Consider the following 22,442-nt stretch of genomic DNA (forward strand, 5'->3'; position numbering starts at 1 on the left):
GCCACGAGCACAAACCCCGGGGCCCCCACACACAGATCCCGGCCCACGCGTGGTGTGCCTGGGCGCCCAGAAGCTCCTTACTCGGTGCAGATGGCCTTTGGGCTCGGTGCTGCTCCGCTGGCAGGGCTCAGCTCCCACGGCTCCAGCCTGGAAAGGGGCAGCGCAGGCACCGGCTCAGGCTCCGGCCAGCACCCGCCTGCTCCCGCCGAGCATCCCTGCGGCACCAGCCTGGGGCAGCCTGGGCTGTGTGTGGGGACGTGTCCCCCCGTGCAGGGATGCTGCATCCCAGCAGGGCATGAGCAGCCCAGAAGGGCTTCTGCCAGCCCCTGGCCTTGCAGGGGTGGGGGGAGAGGGCGAGACAAGCTCCTGGCACCACGACTACGGCGGGCTGCCCACCTCCAGGGGGCAGGGATGTACCTCTGCCAGCACACATGGATTCTTCTTCATCGCCTTCATTATCACAACGCTAGGGGAAAGAAATTGGGATCAGGCGGGATGGGAAGGGAAGGGCTGGGTGGAGGGTCGGAGCTGTGAGGAGCAGGAGAGCAGGGCTGTGTGGGGAGCAGGAGAGAAGGGCTGTCGGGCACAGGGCAGAGGGGATGCGTTGTGCCCGTCGCCAGGGACTGGCAGTTACAGATGGAACACGGGCCATGGCAACGGGAGCGCAGTGGGGATGGGGACGAGCCCCCTTAAAGGTGGTGCAGCTGAATACATACACTACCCCCCAAAGTTAAGAATCCCAACACATTACACTTCAGTCCTGTCTTCAGCGGCTCTTCCTGACCATCCCCTCATGCCTGACCATCCCCTCATGCCAAGCTGCTCCTCAGTTTAGTCTCAGAAGCGTGCCGGAGAAGACGTGCCCAACAGCATCCAGCCTACGCTGCTGCGGGCTACGCTGGCCGAAGAGCAGGAGCTTAAAGAGGAGGCTGAGACCGTGGTCGGGGAAGTGCTGGATGGGGGAAGGCGCTGGATCAGTCCCTCCATGTCTTCAGGAGGGCTCCCCATGGGGTCGGCGGGAGGTTGTTTGCCAGTGCCAGAGAGGCAGAGCCTTTGGACACTTCTCCTGCGGAGCGATGGGAGGAATTTGGACTGGAGGCTCGAGAGATTGTGGCGAGCGTGTTGGGGAGCTTTGGGCTGCGTTTGGTCCTGAGGAGGTTTGCGGCTCCTGGGGCACAGAGCCCCCGCGCAGCTCCACCAGGCGGACAATAAAACCTTTGCTCCCAGGGGGTGCCTTGTGCCTTCCTTCCTTCAGGCCAGGCCATACTGTGTCTGTCTGGGCATCTTCCCTGCAATGTTCTCCCTCTTCTTCCTCCCTCCCACAGCCTGGGTCAGGCTAAGACCCAGCTTTTGTCTCCTTTGGGAAGCTTTGTGGCCAGGCTATCGGAGGGGCTGCCATTATCGGAGGTTCACACCATTAAACATCAGCCCCTGCAGCTCCAAAACCTTCTCCCCTCATCCTTGTACCAGCCATTCCCAAGGATGCCATGGCCCTCGGCTGATCAGTTTGCATTTTGCAGCTCTGCAGCCCCATCCTGGCTTGTGCCCCGTCCCTCCCTTTCCTTTCCCTCCAGCAGCAAGGCCGCAGCAGGTTTCCTGCCTGCTTTGATGGCATCATGGCAGGGGTCGGTCATGGCAGAGTCCATGCTTGGCTGGGGACCCCTTTGCTGTTGGGGACCCCACTCCCCAGCAGCCCATGAACCCCGCTGGTGCCCAGGGACGTCCCCTCCATCAGCCACATCCCATCTGTGCACAGGGACCCCCAGGGTGGACGTGCCACCACCCCCAGCCGCCTCCAGCGCCGCCATCCCCGAGACACTGGAACCACAACTCTGCAAAGGCCGCGGCTCCCAAGAAATGCACACAGAGCTTGGGTGTGAAAAACAGGAACACAACTCTTTATTAACAACAACACAACTACCTACAACTCTTAACAACCAGTAACAACTCTTACAACTCTTTACAACTCTGAACAACTAACAAAAATATTAACAAACAACAAAACTATTAACAAACACCAAAACTATTAACAAACTGTGGACAAGTATTTACAACACAAATCCACACACGAAAACTAACCTTATCTCTACCAAAAGGGCGCTGCAGTCCAGATCTTAAACGCTGCGCACCACCAGCAGGGAAACACGTTGTTAAATAGGATGACCCTTTTGGGGCCATTTCCCCCATTCCCTCTCTTTTTAGAGCGGGGGCGACCGCGTCTTCTTGAATCCTCAAAGCCCAGCCGCTGCCCGGATGCGGAGAAAAAGCTGGGGGGTTTGAAGAAAAATGGTAAAAACTGGCCTCGGGGTTGGTTTGGTGTCAGTTCCCAGGTGTTATGGGAGGAGGTCAGCGGAATGCGGGGGCTTTTGTGGCTTCGCCACCCTTTAGAAGAGCTCCCGGGGCCCTTTTAAACATCAGCGTTTGGGCGATGGAATCTCATGTGGGCGTTTCTCCCCTGGATCTTCTCAAACACCCTGAAAGTTAGAAAAGAAAGGCATTTTTAAGTCTTTGGCCGTTTTTGTAAATTTGTGAGACCAAGCTCCGTTATTCCTCCTTTTGGGAACTCTTACGCTTTGCTGCGTGGTACGACAGAGTTTCCGACGTCGGTGGTTCAACAGGACAGATCGTGGGCGATTAAAATATTAGAATTAATTGGGCCATCGCTTAAAATGAGGCTGAATTGAAACGCGAGGCATTTTGCTCGGCGCGAGCGAGTGGAGCGGGGAAGCCTCAGGCCCCAAATCCTCACGGAACTTGAGGCTTTTTTGGTCAAAAAGGAGAAGCGCCGGGATTCTTGCGCAAGGGAGGGCCACCGCTCTGAACCTCAGGGCTCGGTGGAGGGTCTCCCCGACTCCGAAAACACACATTTTTGGGGGCTGAAAGTCAATGAAAACCGCCAAGCGGCCCCGGGGCAAGGGCAATCCTCCAGCTGCCCTCCCCCGCTGCCCCCACGGCTGCTTTTTGAGCCCCAAAACAGCCGCTTTTGAGAAGGAAAAGGAAGAGCTGACCTTCCACACTCGCCGCAGGGGAAAAATCCCGGATCTCCGGCGCCGCCGTCCCAGCACCAGGAAGCACCGGCATTGATGGAGGAGCTGCTGCCGTTGCAGGGGTTCTCTTCCTGACTCCCCAGCTTTGGATTTTCCTTGGGGATGATGCGCTGCCTCTTCTTTGCACTGCAAAGGGCCTGTAAATCAGGTAAAAAATAGCTTGAAACAGCCGCGGGCGGCAAAGGAATTGGATTTTTTGCGCCGGAGGTACCGCGTTTTATCAGCCCAACCCTGCCCGGGTGGACTCTGAACAAGAAACAGTCGAAAAAAAACACTTTAATTCCTCTGGGAGGACCAGACCTTGAAAGAAAAACCCTATCAGTTCTCTATTTGAAGCAGAACAGCGCTTTCTGACGCAAAAATCGATCCCAACGGGTTGAAAACGTGGAATTCCGAAGCACCGAAGCGACACCGTCACCCCGTTTCTACCGCCACAAAGTTACAAATATTTCTGTGAACCAAATCCGCTGGTTTTTAAGGAATGTTTTCCCAGATGGCTTCATGGAGGAGCGGAAGCTGGCACAAAAATCCCTCCCCCAGCAGCTTTTCTACCTCTTCCTCCTCCTCCGGGCGTCTCGGGCGCTTCTTCTGCGTCAGGCGAGGACGAGTGCAGCCAAAACGGGTTTTTTTCTTCCAGGTATAATAATATTCAACACACTGAGACACGCTTTTAGTCTGGATCTGCCGGGAGGAAAACCAGGAGCCATTTCATAAGGGAAACGCAGCAGTAAAATACCCAAGGGGAGATCGACCAGGAGTCTCTCCTGCGCTTCTCGCAACGCAACGTCCGGGGGAGCTCGGACAGAAAAGAAACCTTCACCTGCTGAAAAACGCCGTCAAGAAGCGTTTTCAGGGCAGAATTCTCCGTTTCACAACAAAAACTGTCATTATTCTTTTAATATCTCTGCTATTTTCTCCCAGAGAGATTAAATAGTCCCTTGCCATCACACATGAGGGCAAAAACTTGTCTCGTACCGGTGGTTTTTTAGCATGAAGAAGGGTCCTAAGAACAGCATTCCAACACGCAACTCAAAGTACGACTTTCTGGGTTGAAATTGCCCACGCTAACGAGCTGCGCCTCCCTCTAACGGCTTTACCTGCTTCTGTATGAGGCGAAAATTCTTCTTATGCAGGTAAAAAGCCTCTTTAAACAATTGCTCCTCCACCGGTGTCCAAGTATCCGAGCCTAGGAATTAACCAGCGACAGCCAAACTATTACAATAGGCATCCCCCGCCTCCAAAAGCCCCGGAAAGGGATTAGAACTACTCTTTGCCCCACCCCAAAAGAACATTTGGAAGCCTCAATTCAATCAGAGCAAAGGGAACGGCGGGAGCTGTTCTCCTCCTTTACCTGTGTAATGATAATCAGCCAGGGGATGGGACTCGGGTCTCCGAGGCGGCCCAGCACGCAGCATCTCTGCCGCCTCCTGCCAGATTTCATAGGGAAAAAAGAGTTAAATTCCTCTGGAGGAGGAGCCAAAAGGGAAATTCTCCCTCCTCCTGGCCACGCCCCAGCAGACGCCCACCCCAGGGGTGTTAAAATCCTTCTTCCAAGAAGGGGGAGCAAAGGAGACCCGCTCGGGGCTCATCGAGGACACACCTCGGGTTTTAGCCAATATCCCTTCATTCGGGAGTAATTCTATTCTCCAAATCCTCCCAGAATCAAAACCAACTCTTAGCGATGCACCAGGAGAGGGCTCGGGAAGCCCACGAGACGTTAACGCCGCGACAGGCAACATCCAAGAACCTCCTGAGCCTTCGGCAAAGAGACTCCCACCCGCGCAATAGGAAACTCGGAGCGACTCCCAGCTCAAACCAGGAACAAAGTCCGTTCTTCATTAGAAATTGCCGCTTCTTACCAGCACGTCGCCTTGAGCCTCGTGCAGGCAATGCAGAGCCAGCTCCGTGTTGACCCGGCCCCCCGGCCCGCCCTTGGGAGACGCCAAATGGAGCAGGTTTCTAACTACAAACGCAACAAAAACCCACAAAAAGTCATGTTTTCCTCCAGAAAAGGGGCCAGAGGAGAGGGAGGGAAAACAGGACGAGCGCAGCAGAGACCGCAGACGAGGAAAAGGCAGAGAAAGAAGTCCGGTACCCAAAGAGCTCTATTTAAAAGCTCGGAGAGAAACCTCCCCTCTCCCGAGGGCACCGCACATGAGCTGGGAGGGCTCCAAACGCCCCTTTTTCATGCAAGACGCTGCCGAGAGCGTCGCCCGTTAGTCTTTAGTCCCTCTCCCACCAAAACCCAGCCATCTCCTTCCCTCCAATGGGAACGCGGGCAAGAAAAGGAGGGAGACATGCCCAAAAAGGTGGCATTTTCAACACCTCCTATCCCTGGCTGGGGTCAAAGTGGAAGAAAAGCGGTAGGAAACAAAACCAAACCTTTCTCCTGCGTCTCCGGGTTGGTTTCCACGTCGCCCCAGGGCTTCCACACCAGCGACGCTCCCTCTTCCTCCTCTTCCAAACGGGCTGGGTCCTGGAGGTCTGGAAGCTCCGCTTGGAATTGGCTTCCAATGTTGATGCGCCTGAAAGCGTGAGGAAGAGGAGGTGAGGAAGGCGAGCGGGGAACAGCTCCGGCAGGAGAAACGCGCGCATACGGGAGGAGCTGTAAGAAAGACGGCCCCTATTTCCCAGGAAAGCGCTAATCGCTCTCCTCTAACAACTTCTCCAGCACCACCACGGTACCGTTCTGCCTCCTGAGTCCTCTTGGGCCCCATCGGGCAAGAAAACTGGGGGTTTCTTCCTCCTCAAACCTCTCCCAAGTGGTCAGGTTTGCTCTGAGAAGAGCAGCGAGCTGCAAGAGCCACCACCGCCGAGCACCAAGTGCTTCGGAATGTTGTGTAGAACGCAGGAGGCCGGCAACGCTCCGTGACAGCGCTTGGCCGGGCATTTCCGCACATTTCTGGCCAACTTTGCCCCAAAAAACCCGCCCTTGACGACTGGCCGAGCCACCGGCAGAAGCCCAATGGCAACTGCCAGGGCCTGCACACACCGGGCCTTGCACCAACCACACGCCCACTCCTCAACGGCACTTCCCTCGTCCCCGCTTTTCCCCACACTCTGCTCTTCTTCCCACGGCTGGGCGCCCATTTTACTGTTTCATCAGCCAAAACACCCAAACCCCCTTGCAATTCTGCCTGGAAGGTAGCAAAAAAAAAAGCCCGAGAGAAAAATTGTTCCAACAAGACCAGCCTTTAGCCTTCCTCGCCATCCTCAACTCTTTTGAATTGCGCGTTTTTAATGCTTACCTTCAGTTTTTACCCCAAACTCGCACAATCAAATCAGGTCGCGGCTTTAGGAGGAACCTACATCGCAACTCCAAAGTGATTAACAGGTTACCTGTTTCCCAGAAATTCCACCAACAGGCCCCTGGAACCTTTACCAACTCCGTTACCATTAGCGTTCATTACCACCAAGCCCATTCCTGCCGTCTTAGTCGAATAGAATTGGGGGGATTAGCTGAGCTGCTGAACTGCTGACCAGTGGCTCACAGAAGCCATTCCAGCAAGGGAGTTTTCTCTAAATACACTCAAAAAAATCACTAAAATCGCCACCCACCTCCTTCCCTGCTGCCAAATTCCTTCTCGTGGACGGTACCGAGAAGGCAATCAGCCGGCAGAGCCACCGCGACGTTCCCCTGAAGGCATCTCGGCTTTGGAGGGACGCTTTCCATCTCCTGCGGCCTCCGGCGATGGTTTCTGGGCACCAGCGAGGGACTGGGGTGCATTTTCTGGCCTCCAAGTCCTTCGCATCCCAACTCCAATCCAAATTGTTTCTCTCTGAAAGAAAATAACGAGAACTGCTGTTAACTAACAAGCGCTCAAGGATTCCCTTTCCCTTGACCTGCTGCTCCTTCCTTGCTGTGCGCCATCGCTCCCCGCAAAAACACCCCATGGCGACCTTTTTCGGTAGAAAACCACCCGACCGCGGTTTTTGGGGGGGGGCGGCGGGAAAGCCGAAAAGTGGAGAAAAAACAATATGGAGATAAAGGTGTGGAAAATTAATGGGAGGAAGTTGAACTGCTTTTTTAAAGAATAGAATTTCATCACCCTCAGTGTTCGATCTGCCGTTTCGGGCCAGGTGCTGTGGTGGGGAAAGGACTACGGGGCTCGGAGCTGAGCCTGCGCAGGGTGCTGGGGTGGGCACGGGCAGGAAGGCGACGTGCAGCCACGCAGAGTGCCGAGGGAGGAGATGTGCGGCAAGCGAGGTGTAGAGCCCCTGGGCAGCAGACACAGACCTTACCCCCTCGTATTGCAATAAAGAGTTTACTCCCACATCTTTGCTTGTGCCTTCCTTCCTTCCGGCCAGGCCATACTGTGTCTGAGCATCTTCCCTGCAATGTTTTCCCTCTTCTTCCTCCCTCCCACAGCCTGGGTCAGGCGAAGACCCAGCTTTTGTCTCCTTTGGGAAGCTTTGTGGCCGGGCTATCGGAGGGGCTGCTCCAGCTCTGCTGAGCCGGGGTTCTGGCGGTCCTTGTGTCGAGATCCTTTCTCCAGGGCTCTTTCTCCTCAGAGCAAGCAGCCCTGCACAAAACCCTTGTTCCCGCCGCTCTGGGGACGGACGCTGGCGTCTCCCCCTGGGGACCGCTCTGCCACATGGCCTTTGGGTCTCCTCGCTGCGCAGCGGGGAGGCAGCTCTATTGTGGAGGCCCAGAACGGTGCAGCGGAGCAGGTTCGAGCAGCCGGTGCCAGGGCTCACCCAAAGGGAGCTGCAAGCAGGGAATGGGAAAAACCAGGGCCGGAGGAGATGGCCCTAAATCAGGGTTCTTCACCCGCTGGGCAAAAACCAATCAACACACTGAGTCGAGATATTTGGCTTTATTTCAGTTCTGCAGAATCGGGGGCCGGGCGTTTAACAACAGCCAGCACACCACGCGTTTCCGACAGTCCCAGGTTCACAGTGATGAGATACAGCCCATGGGTGAGCTACAGTTCCCTTACCAGCCCTCATCAGACACATGCATTCAAGTCCAAGTTTGGAACGGTTTGGGAGATCCCCCTAATTAGGCCAATTAAGGTTTAATTTCAGGAGTTCAGCTCAAGCTCCATCAAAGTTCTACTACAATTCTATACAGAGCGCTCCTGGAACTTTTTAACCATATTCTTTTGACATCCCTACTCTAACCTTTTCCTGACCCATGAATGTACCAAGCACTCTCTTTTTCCTTCAGAAACAGTACAAAATGTCTTTTATTACAAAAAAGGTAAAAACCCCACTCTCTCTTTCCTTCAGAAACAGTACAAAATGGCTTTTATTACAAAAACATAAAAACCCCTCTCCCTTTTCCCTTCAGAAATAGTACAAAATGGTTTTTAGTACAGAAACATAAACCCCCACTATCACTAGCACATGCTGCAAAATCTAAACAGAACAAATGCACCCCCCCTGCCCGCAGGAAAACAAACACAGTCCAGGGAAGGGCCCAAGACGGGAACCCCGCGATGCTGCAGCTGCTCCGCGGCAGGACAAGGTTCAGCGCAGCTCCCGAGTCTCTGCCACCGGAGCAGCAGCTTTGGCCTTCAAGGTCTTCAAGTTCCTGGCCGGTCTTTGCACAGCACTCAATCCAGTCCCGCTTCTATTTTCCGTCTTGCGCCAGCTGCGTCTGCGGAAGGGACACCTGAAAGAGGCCAAAGGCCGAGCTCAGACAAGCCCACGCTGGTAGGACCAGCCCTAGCTCCACGGTACCGGCTCTCGGGGAAGACGCACCCTCTAACGCCAGCCCCGACAAACACTTGCTCTTCGGGGAATGGAAGTCACAGGCTCCCAGAGTCACCCTGGCCTCACCTCACACTATCAACACGTTGACTTTCTCTCTGGCTCACCATTCACACGTACAACCCCGAGACATCCCATGGATATGAGAGAGAGAGGTTCCTACAGGATTAAGTCACCCAACTCCCCTTTCCAAGGGAGAGACTGGGGCTACTGCCACCTTACTGCCACAGGCTTTTTCCTCAGCAGGAGAGTTACTGGTTACACAAGGCACTGAGGAACTCTTCTGCTCTCATCTGCCTTGAAAACGTGACAGCTAGCGCGTGAAAAGGGAAAATGGGAAAGCTCAACAAGACGAGCAAGACTCAAGGGGAACGTCCTTAGACTATTCTCTATTTCCCATCCATTCCGTTTTCTGAGTTTCCTCCAATCCCTCTCCCACCCTGCCTGACCCACAGAGACCAGACCTCGGGGAACGATGCTGTCTGGCCATGGCCAAGGGACGCGTCTGACTGGGTATTCCCACCGCCTGCCGGCCTCCCTTCCTGATGGCCAAACAAAACTCGGGCCACAGCATCGTGCAGAGCTGTGCCCATCAGCACAGCCACAGCGGCTCTGGATGAGAGCTTTCCTGCTCCTCACCCGGTCTATACTGGGGGGCTGCTGCCATCGTTCCTCCATCTGGCCAGAGCCTCCTCCCACCAAGGAAGATCCTGGTCTCACCTGCTGAGACGCCAGCATCTTGTGCTGGTCAGACTCGGAGAGAGAAGATCCGCCTGCATCTGGCAGCGCCCGACCTCTGCAATATCTCCTCAGCCTCCTCCGTTCACGTTCCACCTGCACGTTGGATAGGAGAAAGGGTCACAGAAACCTGCCACCACACAAGGAGCAAAAGGACCTCTGGACATCCTGGCAAGGAGATGGCTGCTCACAGACTGTGAATTGCACCACAGAACGCTGGGGCCAAAAAGCACTCCAAGCAGCCCACGGAAGAGAGCGAGCAGGAGGAAAGAGTTCCTGACACAAGAGTGTCCAGTGGGTGTGTATGGGGACACTGGGGCAAGAAGGCTGGTACCGCAGTGAACGTGCATTTGCGAAGGCAACGGGGTGCCAGAAGAGAGAGAAAAGACAAAAGCGTGTGGCCACAGGGGACAGTGGGAGAGGGAAGGAAACAAGCCGAGGACTCCACAGTGCTGCCTCTGGAAATGCGGTGTCTTCCAGAGGACCGTGATGCTGCGCAGAGGCAGCGAAAGCCTGGTCTACCTCCTCCAGAGTCCTCCTGAGCTCAGCACTGTATTGCTTCAGCTCCGTCTTCTCCCGGTCCAGCCTTGCAACTGCTCGCTGCAGACGTTCCAGCCGCTGCGACAGGAGTCTCTTCTCCGAGAGCCAGGACAGCCGCTGCCCTTCTGCAATCGCCTGCTGGGCATTCAGAGAGCAGATGATGGGAGTGGTGCCACAGAAAGGAGAGAAGGGCCAGAGTCAACACATCGCGGAGAGTGACCATGGAGGAAAGGACAGTGCTACGTCCCTTCTCCTCCTCCTCCCGGCCCACAGCCCAAAACAACACTCTGCCTTCCCAGGGGCCCTCCTCCACATCACCTCGGAGAAATCCCTGCGCCAAAAGAACACCCTGAAAGCGCAATGAAGCCTTCAACCTCACCAGCCAACGGTACCATTTCCATTCTCTCTAATACCCTGGGAAAGCTGGACCTCAGGAGTCTCCATCTCTGAAAGCCTCCTCTAAGCACCATCAGTGTCGCTGCTGTTCAGCCATCCTTACAAAATTCTACTACGTTTAGTACATTCGCTTGGTCAACTGTGCCCTTTCCAGGCCAAATCCCAACCGCCACACATTGCTTCATCTTGCCTAGATAGGAGAGAACCAATCACCCACGCACAGCTCTTGGACTCGCATTCATTTTAACGGCAAGCTGCGTAGTTCTTTCATTAGTTCTGGGCTTGACGGAAAGCGTTTGAGCAGCTGAATGGTGAATTACTAGCAAACATTTTCTCCTCGGCCCAAGCACAAACACAGGCTGGGCAGAGAATGGATTGAGAGAGCCCTGAGCAGAAGGACTTGGGGGTGATGGTCGATGAGAGCCGGCAACGTGCACTTGCAGCCCAGAAAGCCCCCCGTATCCTGGGCTGCATCCCCAGTAGCGTGGCCAGCAGAGCGAGGGAGGGGATTCTGCCCCTCTGCTCTGCTCTGCTCTGCTCTGGGGAGAACCCCTGCAGTGCTGCCTCCAGCTCTGGGGCCATGAATATCAGCACACGGACCTGTTGGAGCGGGGACAGAGGAGGCCACAGAGATGCTGCGAGGCCTGGAGCCCCTCTGCTGTCAGGACATGCTGAGAGAGTTGGGGGGGTTCAGCCCGGAGAAGAGCAGGCCCCGGGGAGACCTTAGAGCCCCTTCCAGTCCCTAAAGGGGCTCAGGGGGAACGGTTTTAGACTGAAAGAAGGGAGACTGAGATGAGATATTAGGAAGAAAGTCTTTGCTGTGAGAGCGGTGAGACGCTGGCCCAGGTTGCCCAGAGAAGCTGTGGCTGCCCCATCCCTGGAGGGGTTCAAGGCCAGGTTGGACGGGGCTTGGAGCAACCTGGGCTGGTGGGAGGTGTCCCACTGGCATGGGGGTAGGAACTAGAAGCTCTTTAAGGTCTCTTCCAACCCAAACCATTCAGTCATTTGATGAAGTCTCAGCCAAGCTCCTCAGAACAGCGTAGGCTCACAGCCTCCATTGTCACAGCTCGGCTCCCTTTTCATCAAGGAAAAGGTGCAGACGGACTGCAGGGTCAGAAAGGGACCAGACCCTCGTGCCCTCCTCACAAGACAGGCCGCGAACGCCAGTACCAGGAACAAGGGGCCTGTTCCGTCTGCTCCAACACCTCTGTCAGCCGCCAAAGGACAGAAAGGAAGGAACAAAGTTCCCCCGCCTGCAGCTGGCAGCAGCGTTAGGAGTCTACTCCATGGCGGGCGGGAGGCTGCTAAGATCCCAGCCCTTTGCTGCCGTGCTTTGGCTGGGGACCACCCAACCTTCTGTTGAACTCCTCTTACGCCCACACGCAACCCGTGCCTGCATTTACTGTCCCACCAGAGTCCTGGGGTCTCCACGCTCCTTCCAGGACGAGCCACTGGCTCTGCTGCCTGGCCCGGCACCGTGTCGCCCGGGACAGACCATTGCTGCCATTTCCCACGCTCAGGCTGTTCTTCTCCTAAAGCCAGCCCACAAAGCTGGCTTGAAGCATTCAGAAGCATAGTGTTTCCTACCACGTCTTGCAGGAGCTTGTTTATCTCCCCTTGGTGGTCGGCCTCCCGAACTTTGAGGGTGTCGGTATGCTGCTGTTCTTTCTGCAGGAGCGCTTGCGCCATGTTTTGCCGTTCCCGCTTCAGGAGAGACCTCTCCGCTTCCAGCTCCCACTGAAGGCACTTCACTTCCCCTGCAAACACGACAAATGGCAAGAGTCAGAGTCTGCACAAACAGCGGCTCTGACTTTACTGACCTTACGCCCTTTGAGTTTCCGTGGAGGAGGGGTCTGTCTCCAGCTCCTTCACTCCTCAGAAGCACTGCGGACAGAGAGCTGCTTTCATACCACCTTCCCCAGGCACGGGGTCACCAGAAACGGGAGGCTCTCACCTTGGATCACCTCCTTGGCCTGCGCCACCGCGTGGAGCTGGGTTTCGAGATGACTCCTGCTGATCTCCAGCTCAGACAAGTGCTGCTGAGCCTCCAACAGGCTGCATTCCAGGGTCTCCTTCCCTGACCTGCAAATCGTGAATACAGAGAGAAAGGAGCTGCTTGCTCCTGACACCCACAGGGAGTTGTTCCAGGAAGAAGCGGTGCAAGATCCCTACCCCTGCCTACGGAAAAAGGCTCGCGTGGAAACTCCTACACAGAGAGCCTATTTCTGCCCTTCCAAATAGCAATGCGGGCCCCTGCCAGGGGATGGCCAGGCTTCCCTTGTCACCTGGCAGCACACAGAAAGCCCAGCCGAATTGGACTGCAATAGCCAAATCTTCACTTGCTGGGGTCTGATCCACGACACACGGGTAGCTGCGCCCACCAAGCCTGTGCCAGCAAGCAAAACTTGGATGGACAACGGAGGACGTATCTTCAAGAAGGAGAACAAGCACACAGTTCCGATTACACCAGTCTCTGGCAGGCCAAAGTAACTATGTCCATTTTAACAGACATCAGTGATGGGCACGAACCCCTGAAGGCTGGCGAGAATTCAAGAGAGGGTTCCCCGCCGCTGGTGTCACCAGCTCTAGCTCCTGCACCACACTAACACCAGTTAGCTTAGAAACAGAAGGCCCTCCACATTTTCTGCAGGAGCCTCTGGCTTCTCCCGAAGGGCAGCGTCCTGCTCACAACCTCCATAAGCAATAGCCGTCAATTCTGAAGATCCCACCTCAAACTACGTTACAAGGAGAGATCGATGTTCAAATGCACAGAACAAGAATCCAAGACCAGAGAGAAGCTTCACGTTCTGTGAAACGTCTGCGTGGTTTAATTATGGCTCCGTTCAGAGCCCACTCGGCTTGCTGTGGACGTCACAGAGGAACACGTAAGGGGGCATAAACATGAGCCCAACGCTCAGGAGAGCTTTGCCAGCTTCAGCTGTCAGAAAAATAACCTTCAAATCAAGGTAGACTTTTTTTTTGCTTGAAATTCTTCCATTTTCTGTCCGTGGAAGCGAAAACATGTGAAAAGCACACAGGATGCAATCGATCCCCGTGGAACCACTGTCACCTTTACCATTACAGACATTAAAGAACGTCCTGCCCAGGGTCTCCTCCCTGCCCTTACCTGGCCTCTGCCAGCTGCTCCGAAAGGCCTTGTCTCTCCCGCTCCATGGCTGCCAGTCGCACCTCCAGGGCAGCCTTCTCCCGCACCAGCAACTCCTTCTCTGCGCACACCTCGGCCAGCGCGTGCCCTTGGCGAGAGGACTCCTGGCGCAACTGCTCCAGGCCACTGCGAGACGACTCTTGCTGGCGGGAAACCTGGAAGCGGGACAAAAGGCAGTGAGAGTCCTTGCGTGCAGCCCTGGCTTTTGCCCCAGACAAAGGCTCCAGAGCTACACAGTTTGCTGCTTTTGCCACACGGGAGAACAGTAGAGTCGTGGATGCAGTCCTCTCTCTGCAACTTACCAGAAGCCAAAAAGGAGGCCAACACGCACAGCTTCACCCAGCCAAGCAGCCACATGCCCACCCAGAAGCACCAGGTCTTTGGTCTCACCTCAAGGAGTTTCTCTTGGGCTTCTTCCTTCTCCTCTGCCAGGACGCCCAGCTCTACCCGCAGCTCCTCTTGTTGCTCCTCTGCTTTCTTCAGCAGCTGCTCCAGGTGGCCTTTCTCTGCACAGAGCTCGCTCTTTGTTCTTTCACACAAGCTCAGCTTCTCCTGGGCAGAGATCTTTGCTCTCTCCGTCTCATCCACTTTACACAACAGAGCCTCATTCTCTTGCTCCAGCTGCAATCACAGAAGCACAGAGGAAATTAAATACAGCAAGACTTACTCTGAAGAAGAGGAGAGCAGCAACTCCACATCCCCTGCGTCTCGCTGACATACTCCCAGGTCAGCGCTCCCAATAAGCACGTGCCGACAAACTACCCCAAGGAGCCTGCGTGGTCTCATCACCATTTCCCAAGGAGGAGAACAGCACGTTCCCTGGCCTAGACTGACACGAAAAAAGCATCTGTGCTGGTCTTGCTATCACAAGGTGGCCATACCTTCTCCAGGGCCACTCTAAGCTCACGCTTCTCTTCCTTCAGCACATCCCTCTCAAGGTGCGATTCCTCCAGCGCCTCTCTCGCAACTACCAACTCATGCTGTAACACGCAGTGTTTGTCTTCGAGTGCCACTAAGTCCTTCAGTCTGTGAGAAGGGGAAAGACAAACAAGTTGTCAATGTAAAAACATTCTCGTTTCCAAAACCAGGAGCACATACTGTGTCCCAGATACGGCAGTTGGAATGATTTCCAACGGCTTTGGACCTACACCTAAACACCACTGGCATTTCCTGACTAGAGCTGCATCGCTCTTTGTCATGGATGAAACGTTCGTCATTGAGAAAGTAAATCAAGCTTCCAGACATCACAGAACGTTTCCAAAACGTTCAGGTACTGGCAACAGCTTCCTGCCTCTTAGTTCTCTCTCTCCTCTTTCATACGTTGAATACAAGCCTTGCACAAGTTCTTCTTGGGCTAAAACAGACTTTGAAAGTCCAGACTACGACTCCCACAACTACTTTTGCCTTCTGCAGTGAATGAATCCAAGGCCCTGCAAGCTGTCTGGGGAGACGGCTATGAATGTCCAATCCAATAACCATGGGATCACAGGAGGGTCCCGGTTAATACGCTGCATGTTGCAAAATGGCCCTTCTTGCCCCAAAGGCCTTCTGCACTCAGTCTCGCAAGGAACTGTCAGCACAGAGGTGCTACAGTGCTTAGGATGGTGCTGGGCAAATTCCTGCCAACTCCTCTAGCACCGCCCCGGGGAGCAAAAGGGCTGTAGCAGAGACAGAGCTCTCTTTAGGCTGCTCTCGCTTGCTCACCAAGAACCAGTTCACAGCAAAAGCACTGGAATACGCCACCTCTTTGCCAGTCTGGTCTTACCCAGAGGAGCTTCTGGCAGTCAGACGATTTTTGCCGTCCTTTCTGTTGAAGGCAACCGTTTGACTCGGGACAGAAACAAGGCCGTGCAGAACGGGTGTGTTTGCAATGTGAACACAGCCCATCTATGAATGCAAGAGGCAGCCCCAGAAGAGAACGGTGCTAACAGCAAAGTTTAAAACACCTTTACCTGTCCTGAAGCTCCTTCTTCTCCAGCTCCCCCTTGGCTTGGAAGGACATCACGCTGCAGTTTAGACGGGAGCAGTTTGCCATTACAGACCCAGAAAGCCTCGTTTGCTCTGCCTTCAGCTCTGACAAATCTCTGCAGAAGAACAAAGGAAGAGCCAACGTTCACACCACCGTCTCTATCAGCTGACTCGCTTCTCACGCACGTAATGGCGCAAAGAGGAAAAGCTGCCAGGAAAGATGACATCTCGGCTGGGGACAAATCATTCCCCTGACACTCTGGGGTCAGGACACACCTTGGCGAGCGACTGCTCAGAGGCTCACGACAACAGCCACATAATAAACTTTTCAGGAAGGTGGAGGAAGAATAAGCCTAAAACGGCGTAACGAAAAAGCACAAAGAACACAAGAACCAAGGCACGCTCGACGCATTAAGGAAGGTTCATCATCCAGGAAGATAAATGGCTGACAGTAACCCAGAGTCTGAAGTCGCCTGCTGACACCAGCAGCAGACACTCTCACGGCTACGCTGCTCTTGTTTGTGTAGAAGGCAACTGTGAGAAAGGAACCTCAGAGAGGTGTGAAGGGAAGGTACATCTTTTCTGCCAGAGATCGGGCCCCAACTTCTACTCACCGGTTCGTGGCAGTCTTCATTTCCAGGAAATGACGGCGGAAGGTGACCATCTGATGCCACAGCCCGAGCAGACGGTCACGGTCACCCCTGAAGTAGTTCTCATAGAGCTACAGATGCAAAGACAAAAAGAAATGCCAGTTCAGCCTCCGCCATCACTGTATGAGTCTTTCCGCTGGCAGAGAGCACAACCACCATCGCCAGCTCTCGTTGAATAACTATTCCGACAGGGCACCAAGGACTGAAGAGGCACCGCAGAAGCAGCCCCAGCAGACCTGCCACCTGCCTTCAAAGAAGGCAACATCCACCCTTCTCCTGCGGGAGGGGACATCAGCAAAGCAAGCTGACCCCGAGTCAGCACCTCGCCTTGCAGAGCTGTCTCACACTCTTGGTGGAGGAAGACAAAGACAAGCCCCTCCAAGACCACCGTCCCATTTGCTAGCGGTGACGGAGGCCTGTCTTCTTCTTCCCTTGGCTGCTCTGAATCTCAAAACACACAGACCTCTCTGCTCTCACGGCTCTAGACAGAGATTTAAGAACCATCAAAAAGACGAGCGCTCCTGTGTCGCTGCCCTACAGCGTCCAGCAGCAGCAAGCATTTGCCTTCAGGACCCAGCAGCACGGCCACAGCAGGTGGGCCTCTTCCGTCACCACGATTTGCTGACACTCCCCCAGCACCCTCTTAAAACTGTCGCATCTGCTATCGACTTGGTCAAATCATTGGTTTATATCAATAAATATATTGCTGCTTCTCTCTTAGGAGTGAAGTCTATCGCTCCATCCGCGACAACCCCTCTCTTCTGCTCGTCAACACCAACACATCCTCAACAGAGCCACAACCTTCTCACAGCAAGTTCTCTGGGCCAGAAACAAAACGCGTTCTCATGCCACGCTGGCACCACCTCTGACATTCCCGCAGCTGAGCCTCACCTCACGTTCCTGGCGCCATTCGCGCTCCTTCGCTTCCAGCTCCTCCCGCGCCCTCATCCAATCCACCGTCAGCTTTCCAACATCTTCTTTGAGGGCTGAATTCACCTCTTTCGCTTTCTCCAGGTGCTCCCGCAGCAGACTGTTCGCTTCGGCCAGATCCTCGCACCTTGCAAAGGGAGGAACAGCCATGAGGTCACTGAACAACCCCTATCCACAAGCAGCATCCCCGGGATTTCCCGGCTCCCCCAACACTGACTTTGTTCTCAAACTGAGAGGCAGGAAAAGCGCTTTCTAGGATGAACTAAGATCTCTGGGTCATGGCCAACTCGTTTGCTTCTCCTTGCTTTAAGCCTTCAGTTTCCACCTACAGGCTGGGTTTCCCCTTCCTCTGCAACTCGGACGATGCCCACAATCGACGGCTGCCTCCCCTTCGTGCTGCCTCATCACTGGACGCATCACCTTTCTCTAGCGTTGCCCCCAGCCCCTCACCTACTGCACCAGGGCAGCGTTTAGGCTGGAAAGGGACCCTTGGAGCTCACCCGCAGGAACGCCCCGCTCCAAACAGAAGCGGTCAGCACACACCACTATTACTGCCCCACAGAACAGGTTGTGCACCTCTCTCCTTTCCAAAGGGCTTGCCCCAACACTTCCCTTGCGGAGACTGCCTACCACTAACAGGTTTTCCCTCCCTGCCGTGAGCATCCAGGATACCGAGTAGGAGGGAACGCTTCTTCCTTGTACCTTTGCTGCTCCTCTTTCACCTCAAGCAGGGCTTTCTCCAGGGCCTCCGTGCCTTCCCACCTGCCTGGGAGGCATCCCTGAAGAAGAAAGCGAATGGTTGGTCCAATTCTTCCACCTGAAGCCCAGGAATGCTCTCCTACGCTCCCGCCCTTTCTTTCCTAGCTCTGCTTTAGCCGGCAAGCAGAACGAAAAGCACAGAGCCAGCTCTCTCTGCCCGACGCCAGCATTCTCGCCTTCCAAAACACTGTCTGTCCACCCATTCTATTTCAGAGACAGCCCTAGAACAGGCAGCAAAGCCCTCTCCCGAGACCCAGGACGAAACGCTCCCCGCCAATAAAGCACTCCCGCACACAACTCCAATCCTGCATTTCTGGGACTGCTGGCTGCTCTGAGAGCGGCAACTGGGCAGAACAGGGGCGGGCAAACTCGCAGCGCTTCTTGAAACCCTCCGGGAGCACAATCTCGCTTTCCCCTGCCATGGCTCGGGGAGCTTTTTCGCTCCCGAACGCTCCGGCCGCTCTCTTCAGTTCGCGCCCTGCGCACTCACCGCTCCTGCTTCCAGCTGCTGCTCCAGCTCTCGGCAGCGGGTCCGGTACTGCAGGACCTGGGCGCAGACACGGCATGAAGATGAGCGACTGCAGCCGGGGACGGACCCGGCTCCTCCGGCACCGGCTTTTCTCTCGCTCTCTGCAGCCCGAGCTCAGCCCGCGCCACGGCGCTGCCGCTCCGACACCGAGTCCCTTCGGGACCGGGAAGCTTCGCTTCCCCCGAGCCCGGCCAAGCCCCGGCGAGCGGCTCGGGGGTGACCGCCGACGGGACGGGACGGGGCGGGGCGGCTCCCGGGGCCTCCCTCCCTCCCCCGAGCTCCGGGCTCGGCGCCGTCCCGCCCGCGGCAGCGCAGGGCAGGGCCCGGGCAGGACCCCGCCGGGGCCGCGCCTTCGCCCCCCGAGGGCTCCGCCGCCGAGTCCCGTCCGCGGACGGCGCGGGCACCCCGGCCCGGCCTCGGGGAGCTCCCCCCGGGCAGGCGCCCCCGCTCCTCACCTTCGCCTGCAGCTTCCGCACCAGCACCGCTTGCCGGTGCCGCGCCTCCTGCGAGCTCTGCAGCCGGCGCTGCAGGGAGGCCGGGCCCGGCGCCGCCATGCCCCCGCTCGCCGGCCGGGCTCCGCCGCCTGACGGGCGCCGCCGGGAGCCGCGGGGCGGGAGGGACGGGCTCGCTCGGGGCCGCTCTGCGGCGGCGCTTTCCTGCGGGCTGCGGGGCTGCCGCGGGGGAAGAGGCCGCTCCGGCCGCGGTTCGCTCCGGCCGGCTCCGCTCGGAGACCGTTACCGGCCCCGGCCGACGCTGGGGGCGGGAGCGGGGGGAAACGGTCCCCGCGAGCCGCGTGTCGGGGGGGCCCCGAGACGGCGGGCGAGAGCCGGGGCCGCGGGGACGGGCCGTCGCCCGGGGAAGGCGGCGGCAGCGCCGGAGCCTCTGCCGGAGGCTGCGGCTTCGGCCCGGGCTGCCGCGGGAGCGGGGGGCCCGGCCCGGGGCGAAACGCCGACGTGCCCGGGGGGAGCTCCCGGACCTTGTCCTCCCCGACGGGCGGCGCGAAGGGCCCGGGCCGCCAGCAGGCAACGGGGAAGCCGGGGCGGGAGGGAAAGCTTCCGAGTTCCAGGGCAAGGGACCCCGGGAATACAGCGCTATTTCATGGGCTCAGGGGGGAAACACGACAAACGGGGCTCAGTCCCCTTTGCCCCCCGGCCTCGTCTCTCCTGGGAATTCACTGATTCGCCACTCAAGTCATGAGCTTCCATAACTTACAGCCCTTAAGTCGTGCACTTGCAAGCAAACAAAAAGAATTAGTTCCCTAGTGAGAGTGCTCATCCTTCCCCTTCCATCACGGTGCGGGCGTCCCCCGGGTCACCCCGGGAAGCACAAAAGCCTGAGTGGGCCGGCTGCTGCTGCATCCTGGGTCTAAAGTAGACCCAGTCAGTACGTTGTGACTGATACAGGACCCGTTACGCAACATTTTAAATACTTCTTGTCCCCAGGCATTAAGTTTGCAATGCCACAACCTGGGAATAGAGAAAGGCTGCCAAGGGACACCGCAGCGAGAGCACTATCACCACACTCCCGCGACAACGGGAGAAATCCTCGTACCTCCCCATCATTCAGCTCTTGCCTTAGTTTAGCCTTTCAGCTTCAACACCAGAAAGTTACATCCAAGTGATGCAAACCAACAAATTCCCTTTATGCTGACACACAGAATGACACTGTCTCCCAGAAAAGGTAGTCAGGAGATCACGTTTTGGAAAGGAGAAGTCAGGACAGTATTCCTGTTAGACTGCAACACTTTGCCAGAATCCTCTCTGGTTTGTATCGAAGAACGAGGGTGAGTCAGAACAGGTAGAAAGGGTAGAGGAGAGGGTCACGTTAGCCAAGGGCCACTTCCTACAACTTGTAACCGATAAGTCAACTACAATATATTTCTCAGGTCTGCATGAACACACACAAAGTGCCTGCAGTAAGGGGCCAAGTTTAGGCTTAAAGGCTTGAGTCGCCAGAACCTTCCCTGGGGAGAGGCTCTTTCCTCTAACCAGGTCATCCCATTTGTCAGCCCACTGTGATTTAAAGATACAACCAAAGCCAAGCTTGGCCAGAACAGCTGCTTCCTTTCTAGTCGTCAAAGACCATTAACTTGGGAGCTTTATTCCTGAATGCATCCATGAGCCCTTGTCATAATGTCAGAGGGACTAGGCAAAGATTTGCCCCGCAAAAGTAGCCAGTATCAAAGCAGTCGGACTGATCTGCACGTTTCATAGACTTGCGTGCCTTAAACGTGTTTAAGGTTCAACCTTAAGGTGTTTCAGTTTTAAACACCTTAAAGGGGTTTAAATGCTCGTCAGCTGTCCCTTGTTCCCGTGAAAGCCAAACCAGGCACACAGTGATGGCAGGACGACCAGAGCATCCGCCCAAGACAGGCAGAAGAGCGCCTTACCGTGTCTCTCGGCCCCTGGAGTCACGCGATTGCCACCTTTATCCCACCGCTGCTTAAACAGGTTGTGCTCTACACCCAGCTGCTGCTCTCCTGCTCCCTCCATGGCTTCGATGCTCAAATCTGAAAGCAGTGAGCAAGGGAAGTGGTCTGTAAAGGCACAGTCATTATGGCCTGTGGTGGGCTGAGGACGCATTCAACCCGTGAAAATACAGAATCTTTCAGCCAGGGGGACAAGAATGTGCCAAAGTGAAAGGCTGTGTATGCTTGGGGCCGAGTGTCACCCAGGGAAGAAAACGCACGTTGCAGCAGCCGAAATGCCCCTTCCAAATACGGGGTTGGGTTTGGTGTACAAGAAGGACTGTTTCCTTCAAACCAACTGTATCCATGTCGTGGTTTAGCCTCAGATGGCAACAAAGAACCACGTGCCGCTCGCACGTGCCTTCCTAATACAGGAAGGATCGTAAGAAAAGGCAAGACTCTTGGGTTGGGACAAAGGCAGTTTAACAGAACAGCAAAGGGAACAGGCAAACAACAACAACACCACCACGGACAGGGGAATATACAAACGCGATTACGGAACCGCCGCTCCCCGCCGCTCGCCGACCAGCGGGACCCAGGACGCCCCAGCCCGCTTTTAAACAGCAACTTCCTGCCCCCTCCCCCGGCAGCTCAGGGTGGGCGTGGCTCACATGGCATGGAATACCAGGAAAAGTTAACCCTATCCCCACCGGAACCAGGACAATCCACAAACCAAGCCCCTCCAAGCCCATAACCATCTTCACAAACACCGCTTCAGGAACACAGCTTAAAACGGGTTGAAAGCTGCCTCCTACCTCAACCCCCCCACCTTCGGCTGTCTGACTCCTTGTGGGAGTGGGGTGTCTCTGAGGGTGCCAGGGATAATTTAGACGTTTCCCGAGAGCGGTTCCCGAAGACTTCCGAAGGGCAAACTTTGGCCTGCTTAGGAGCATGGTTGAGAGTGTCCCTTGGGGGACAGTCCTGAAGGGCAAAGGTGCCCAGGAAGGCTGGTCTCACTTCAAGGAGGAACTCCTAAAAGCTCAGGAGAAGGCCATCCCCAAGTCCCAGAAAACGAGCAGACAGGGAAGAAGACCAGTAAATTATCCATGAGCAAGCAATGTGCCCTTGTCGCCAAGGCGGCCAACGGAATTCTGGGCTGCATAGGGAAGAGTGTGGCCAGCAGGTCCAGGGAGGTCATTCTCCCCCTCTACTCTGCACTGGTGAGGCCACAACTGGAATACTGTGTCCAGTTCTGGGCTCCCCAGTTCAAGAGAGACAGGGAACGGCTGGAGAGAGTCCAGCGTAGGGCAACAAAGACGATGGAGGCATTGGAGCATCTCCCTTATGAGGAAAGGCTGAGAGAGCTGGGACTCTTTAGCCTGGAGAAGAGAAGGCCGAGGGGAGACCTTATTAATGTTGCCAAGTATCTAAAGGGTGGGTTTAAAGAGGATGGAGACAGACTCTTTTCAGTGGTTCCCGGTAACAGGTGATGGGCACAAGGACCCTTGGGGCCTCCCTGTAGGGCTGCCTACACTTTCTGCATTCCTTGTGCAGTGGAAAGGGTCCCCTTCTTGACCTCTCCTGTCAGGGGACACTA

At 55.9% G+C, this 22,442-nt stretch overlaps 2 protein-coding genes across 4 annotated transcripts; both read right to left on the minus strand.

Moving 5' to 3' along the window:
* Nucleotides 1-1,872: 1,872 nt before the first annotated feature.
* LOC141750258 (zinc finger protein 541-like) lies at nucleotides 1,873-6,871 on the minus strand. The gene is made up of 7 exons (XM_074605037.1): nucleotides 6,606-6,871; nucleotides 5,430-5,572; nucleotides 4,399-4,474; nucleotides 4,145-4,233; nucleotides 3,600-3,728; nucleotides 3,009-3,184; nucleotides 1,873-2,474 (listed from the first exon to the last, which is right to left on the minus strand). The coding sequence occupies exons 1-7, from the start codon at nucleotides 6,772-6,774 to the stop codon at nucleotides 2,408-2,410; spliced, it is 849 nt and encodes a 282-aa protein (XP_074461138.1). The 5' UTR covers nucleotides 6,775-6,871; the 3' UTR covers nucleotides 1,873-2,407.
* A 980-nt stretch (nucleotides 6,872-7,851) lies between these two features.
* LOC141750407 (uncharacterized) lies at nucleotides 7,852-19,142 on the minus strand. Of its 3 annotated transcripts, XR_012589658.1 has the most exons (15): nucleotides 18,894-19,142; nucleotides 18,400-18,456; nucleotides 17,853-17,929; nucleotides 17,112-17,277; nucleotides 16,185-16,291; nucleotides 15,555-15,686; nucleotides 14,484-14,628; nucleotides 13,993-14,223; nucleotides 13,564-13,757; nucleotides 12,391-12,518; nucleotides 12,024-12,320; nucleotides 10,023-10,175; nucleotides 9,483-9,596; nucleotides 8,264-8,664; nucleotides 7,852-8,202 (listed from the first exon to the last, which is right to left on the minus strand). XR_012589658.1 is itself a non-coding variant. In XM_074605420.1 (14 exons), exons 1-14 carry the CDS (start codon nucleotides 18,990-18,992, stop codon nucleotides 8,623-8,625), a joined length of 1,815 nt encoding a protein of 604 aa, XP_074461521.1. In that variant the 5' UTR covers nucleotides 18,993-19,142; the 3' UTR covers nucleotides 7,852-8,622. The 3 variants fall into 3 exon arrangements, 2 of the variants coding, with proteins under 2 accessions (XP_074461521.1, XP_074461520.1); XM_074605420.1 differs by having other exon boundaries at nucleotides 7,852-8,664; nucleotides 12,024-12,193; XM_074605419.1 differs by having other exon boundaries at nucleotides 7,852-8,664; nucleotides 10,023-10,178; nucleotides 12,024-12,193.
* Between the last annotated feature and the right edge of the window lie 3,300 nt (nucleotides 19,143-22,442).

Source organism: Larus michahellis, chromosome 12 (assembly GCF_964199755.1).
Source record: "Larus michahellis chromosome 12, bLarMic1.1, whole genome shotgun sequence".
NCBI lineage: Eukaryota > Metazoa > Chordata > Aves > Charadriiformes > Laridae > Larus > Larus michahellis.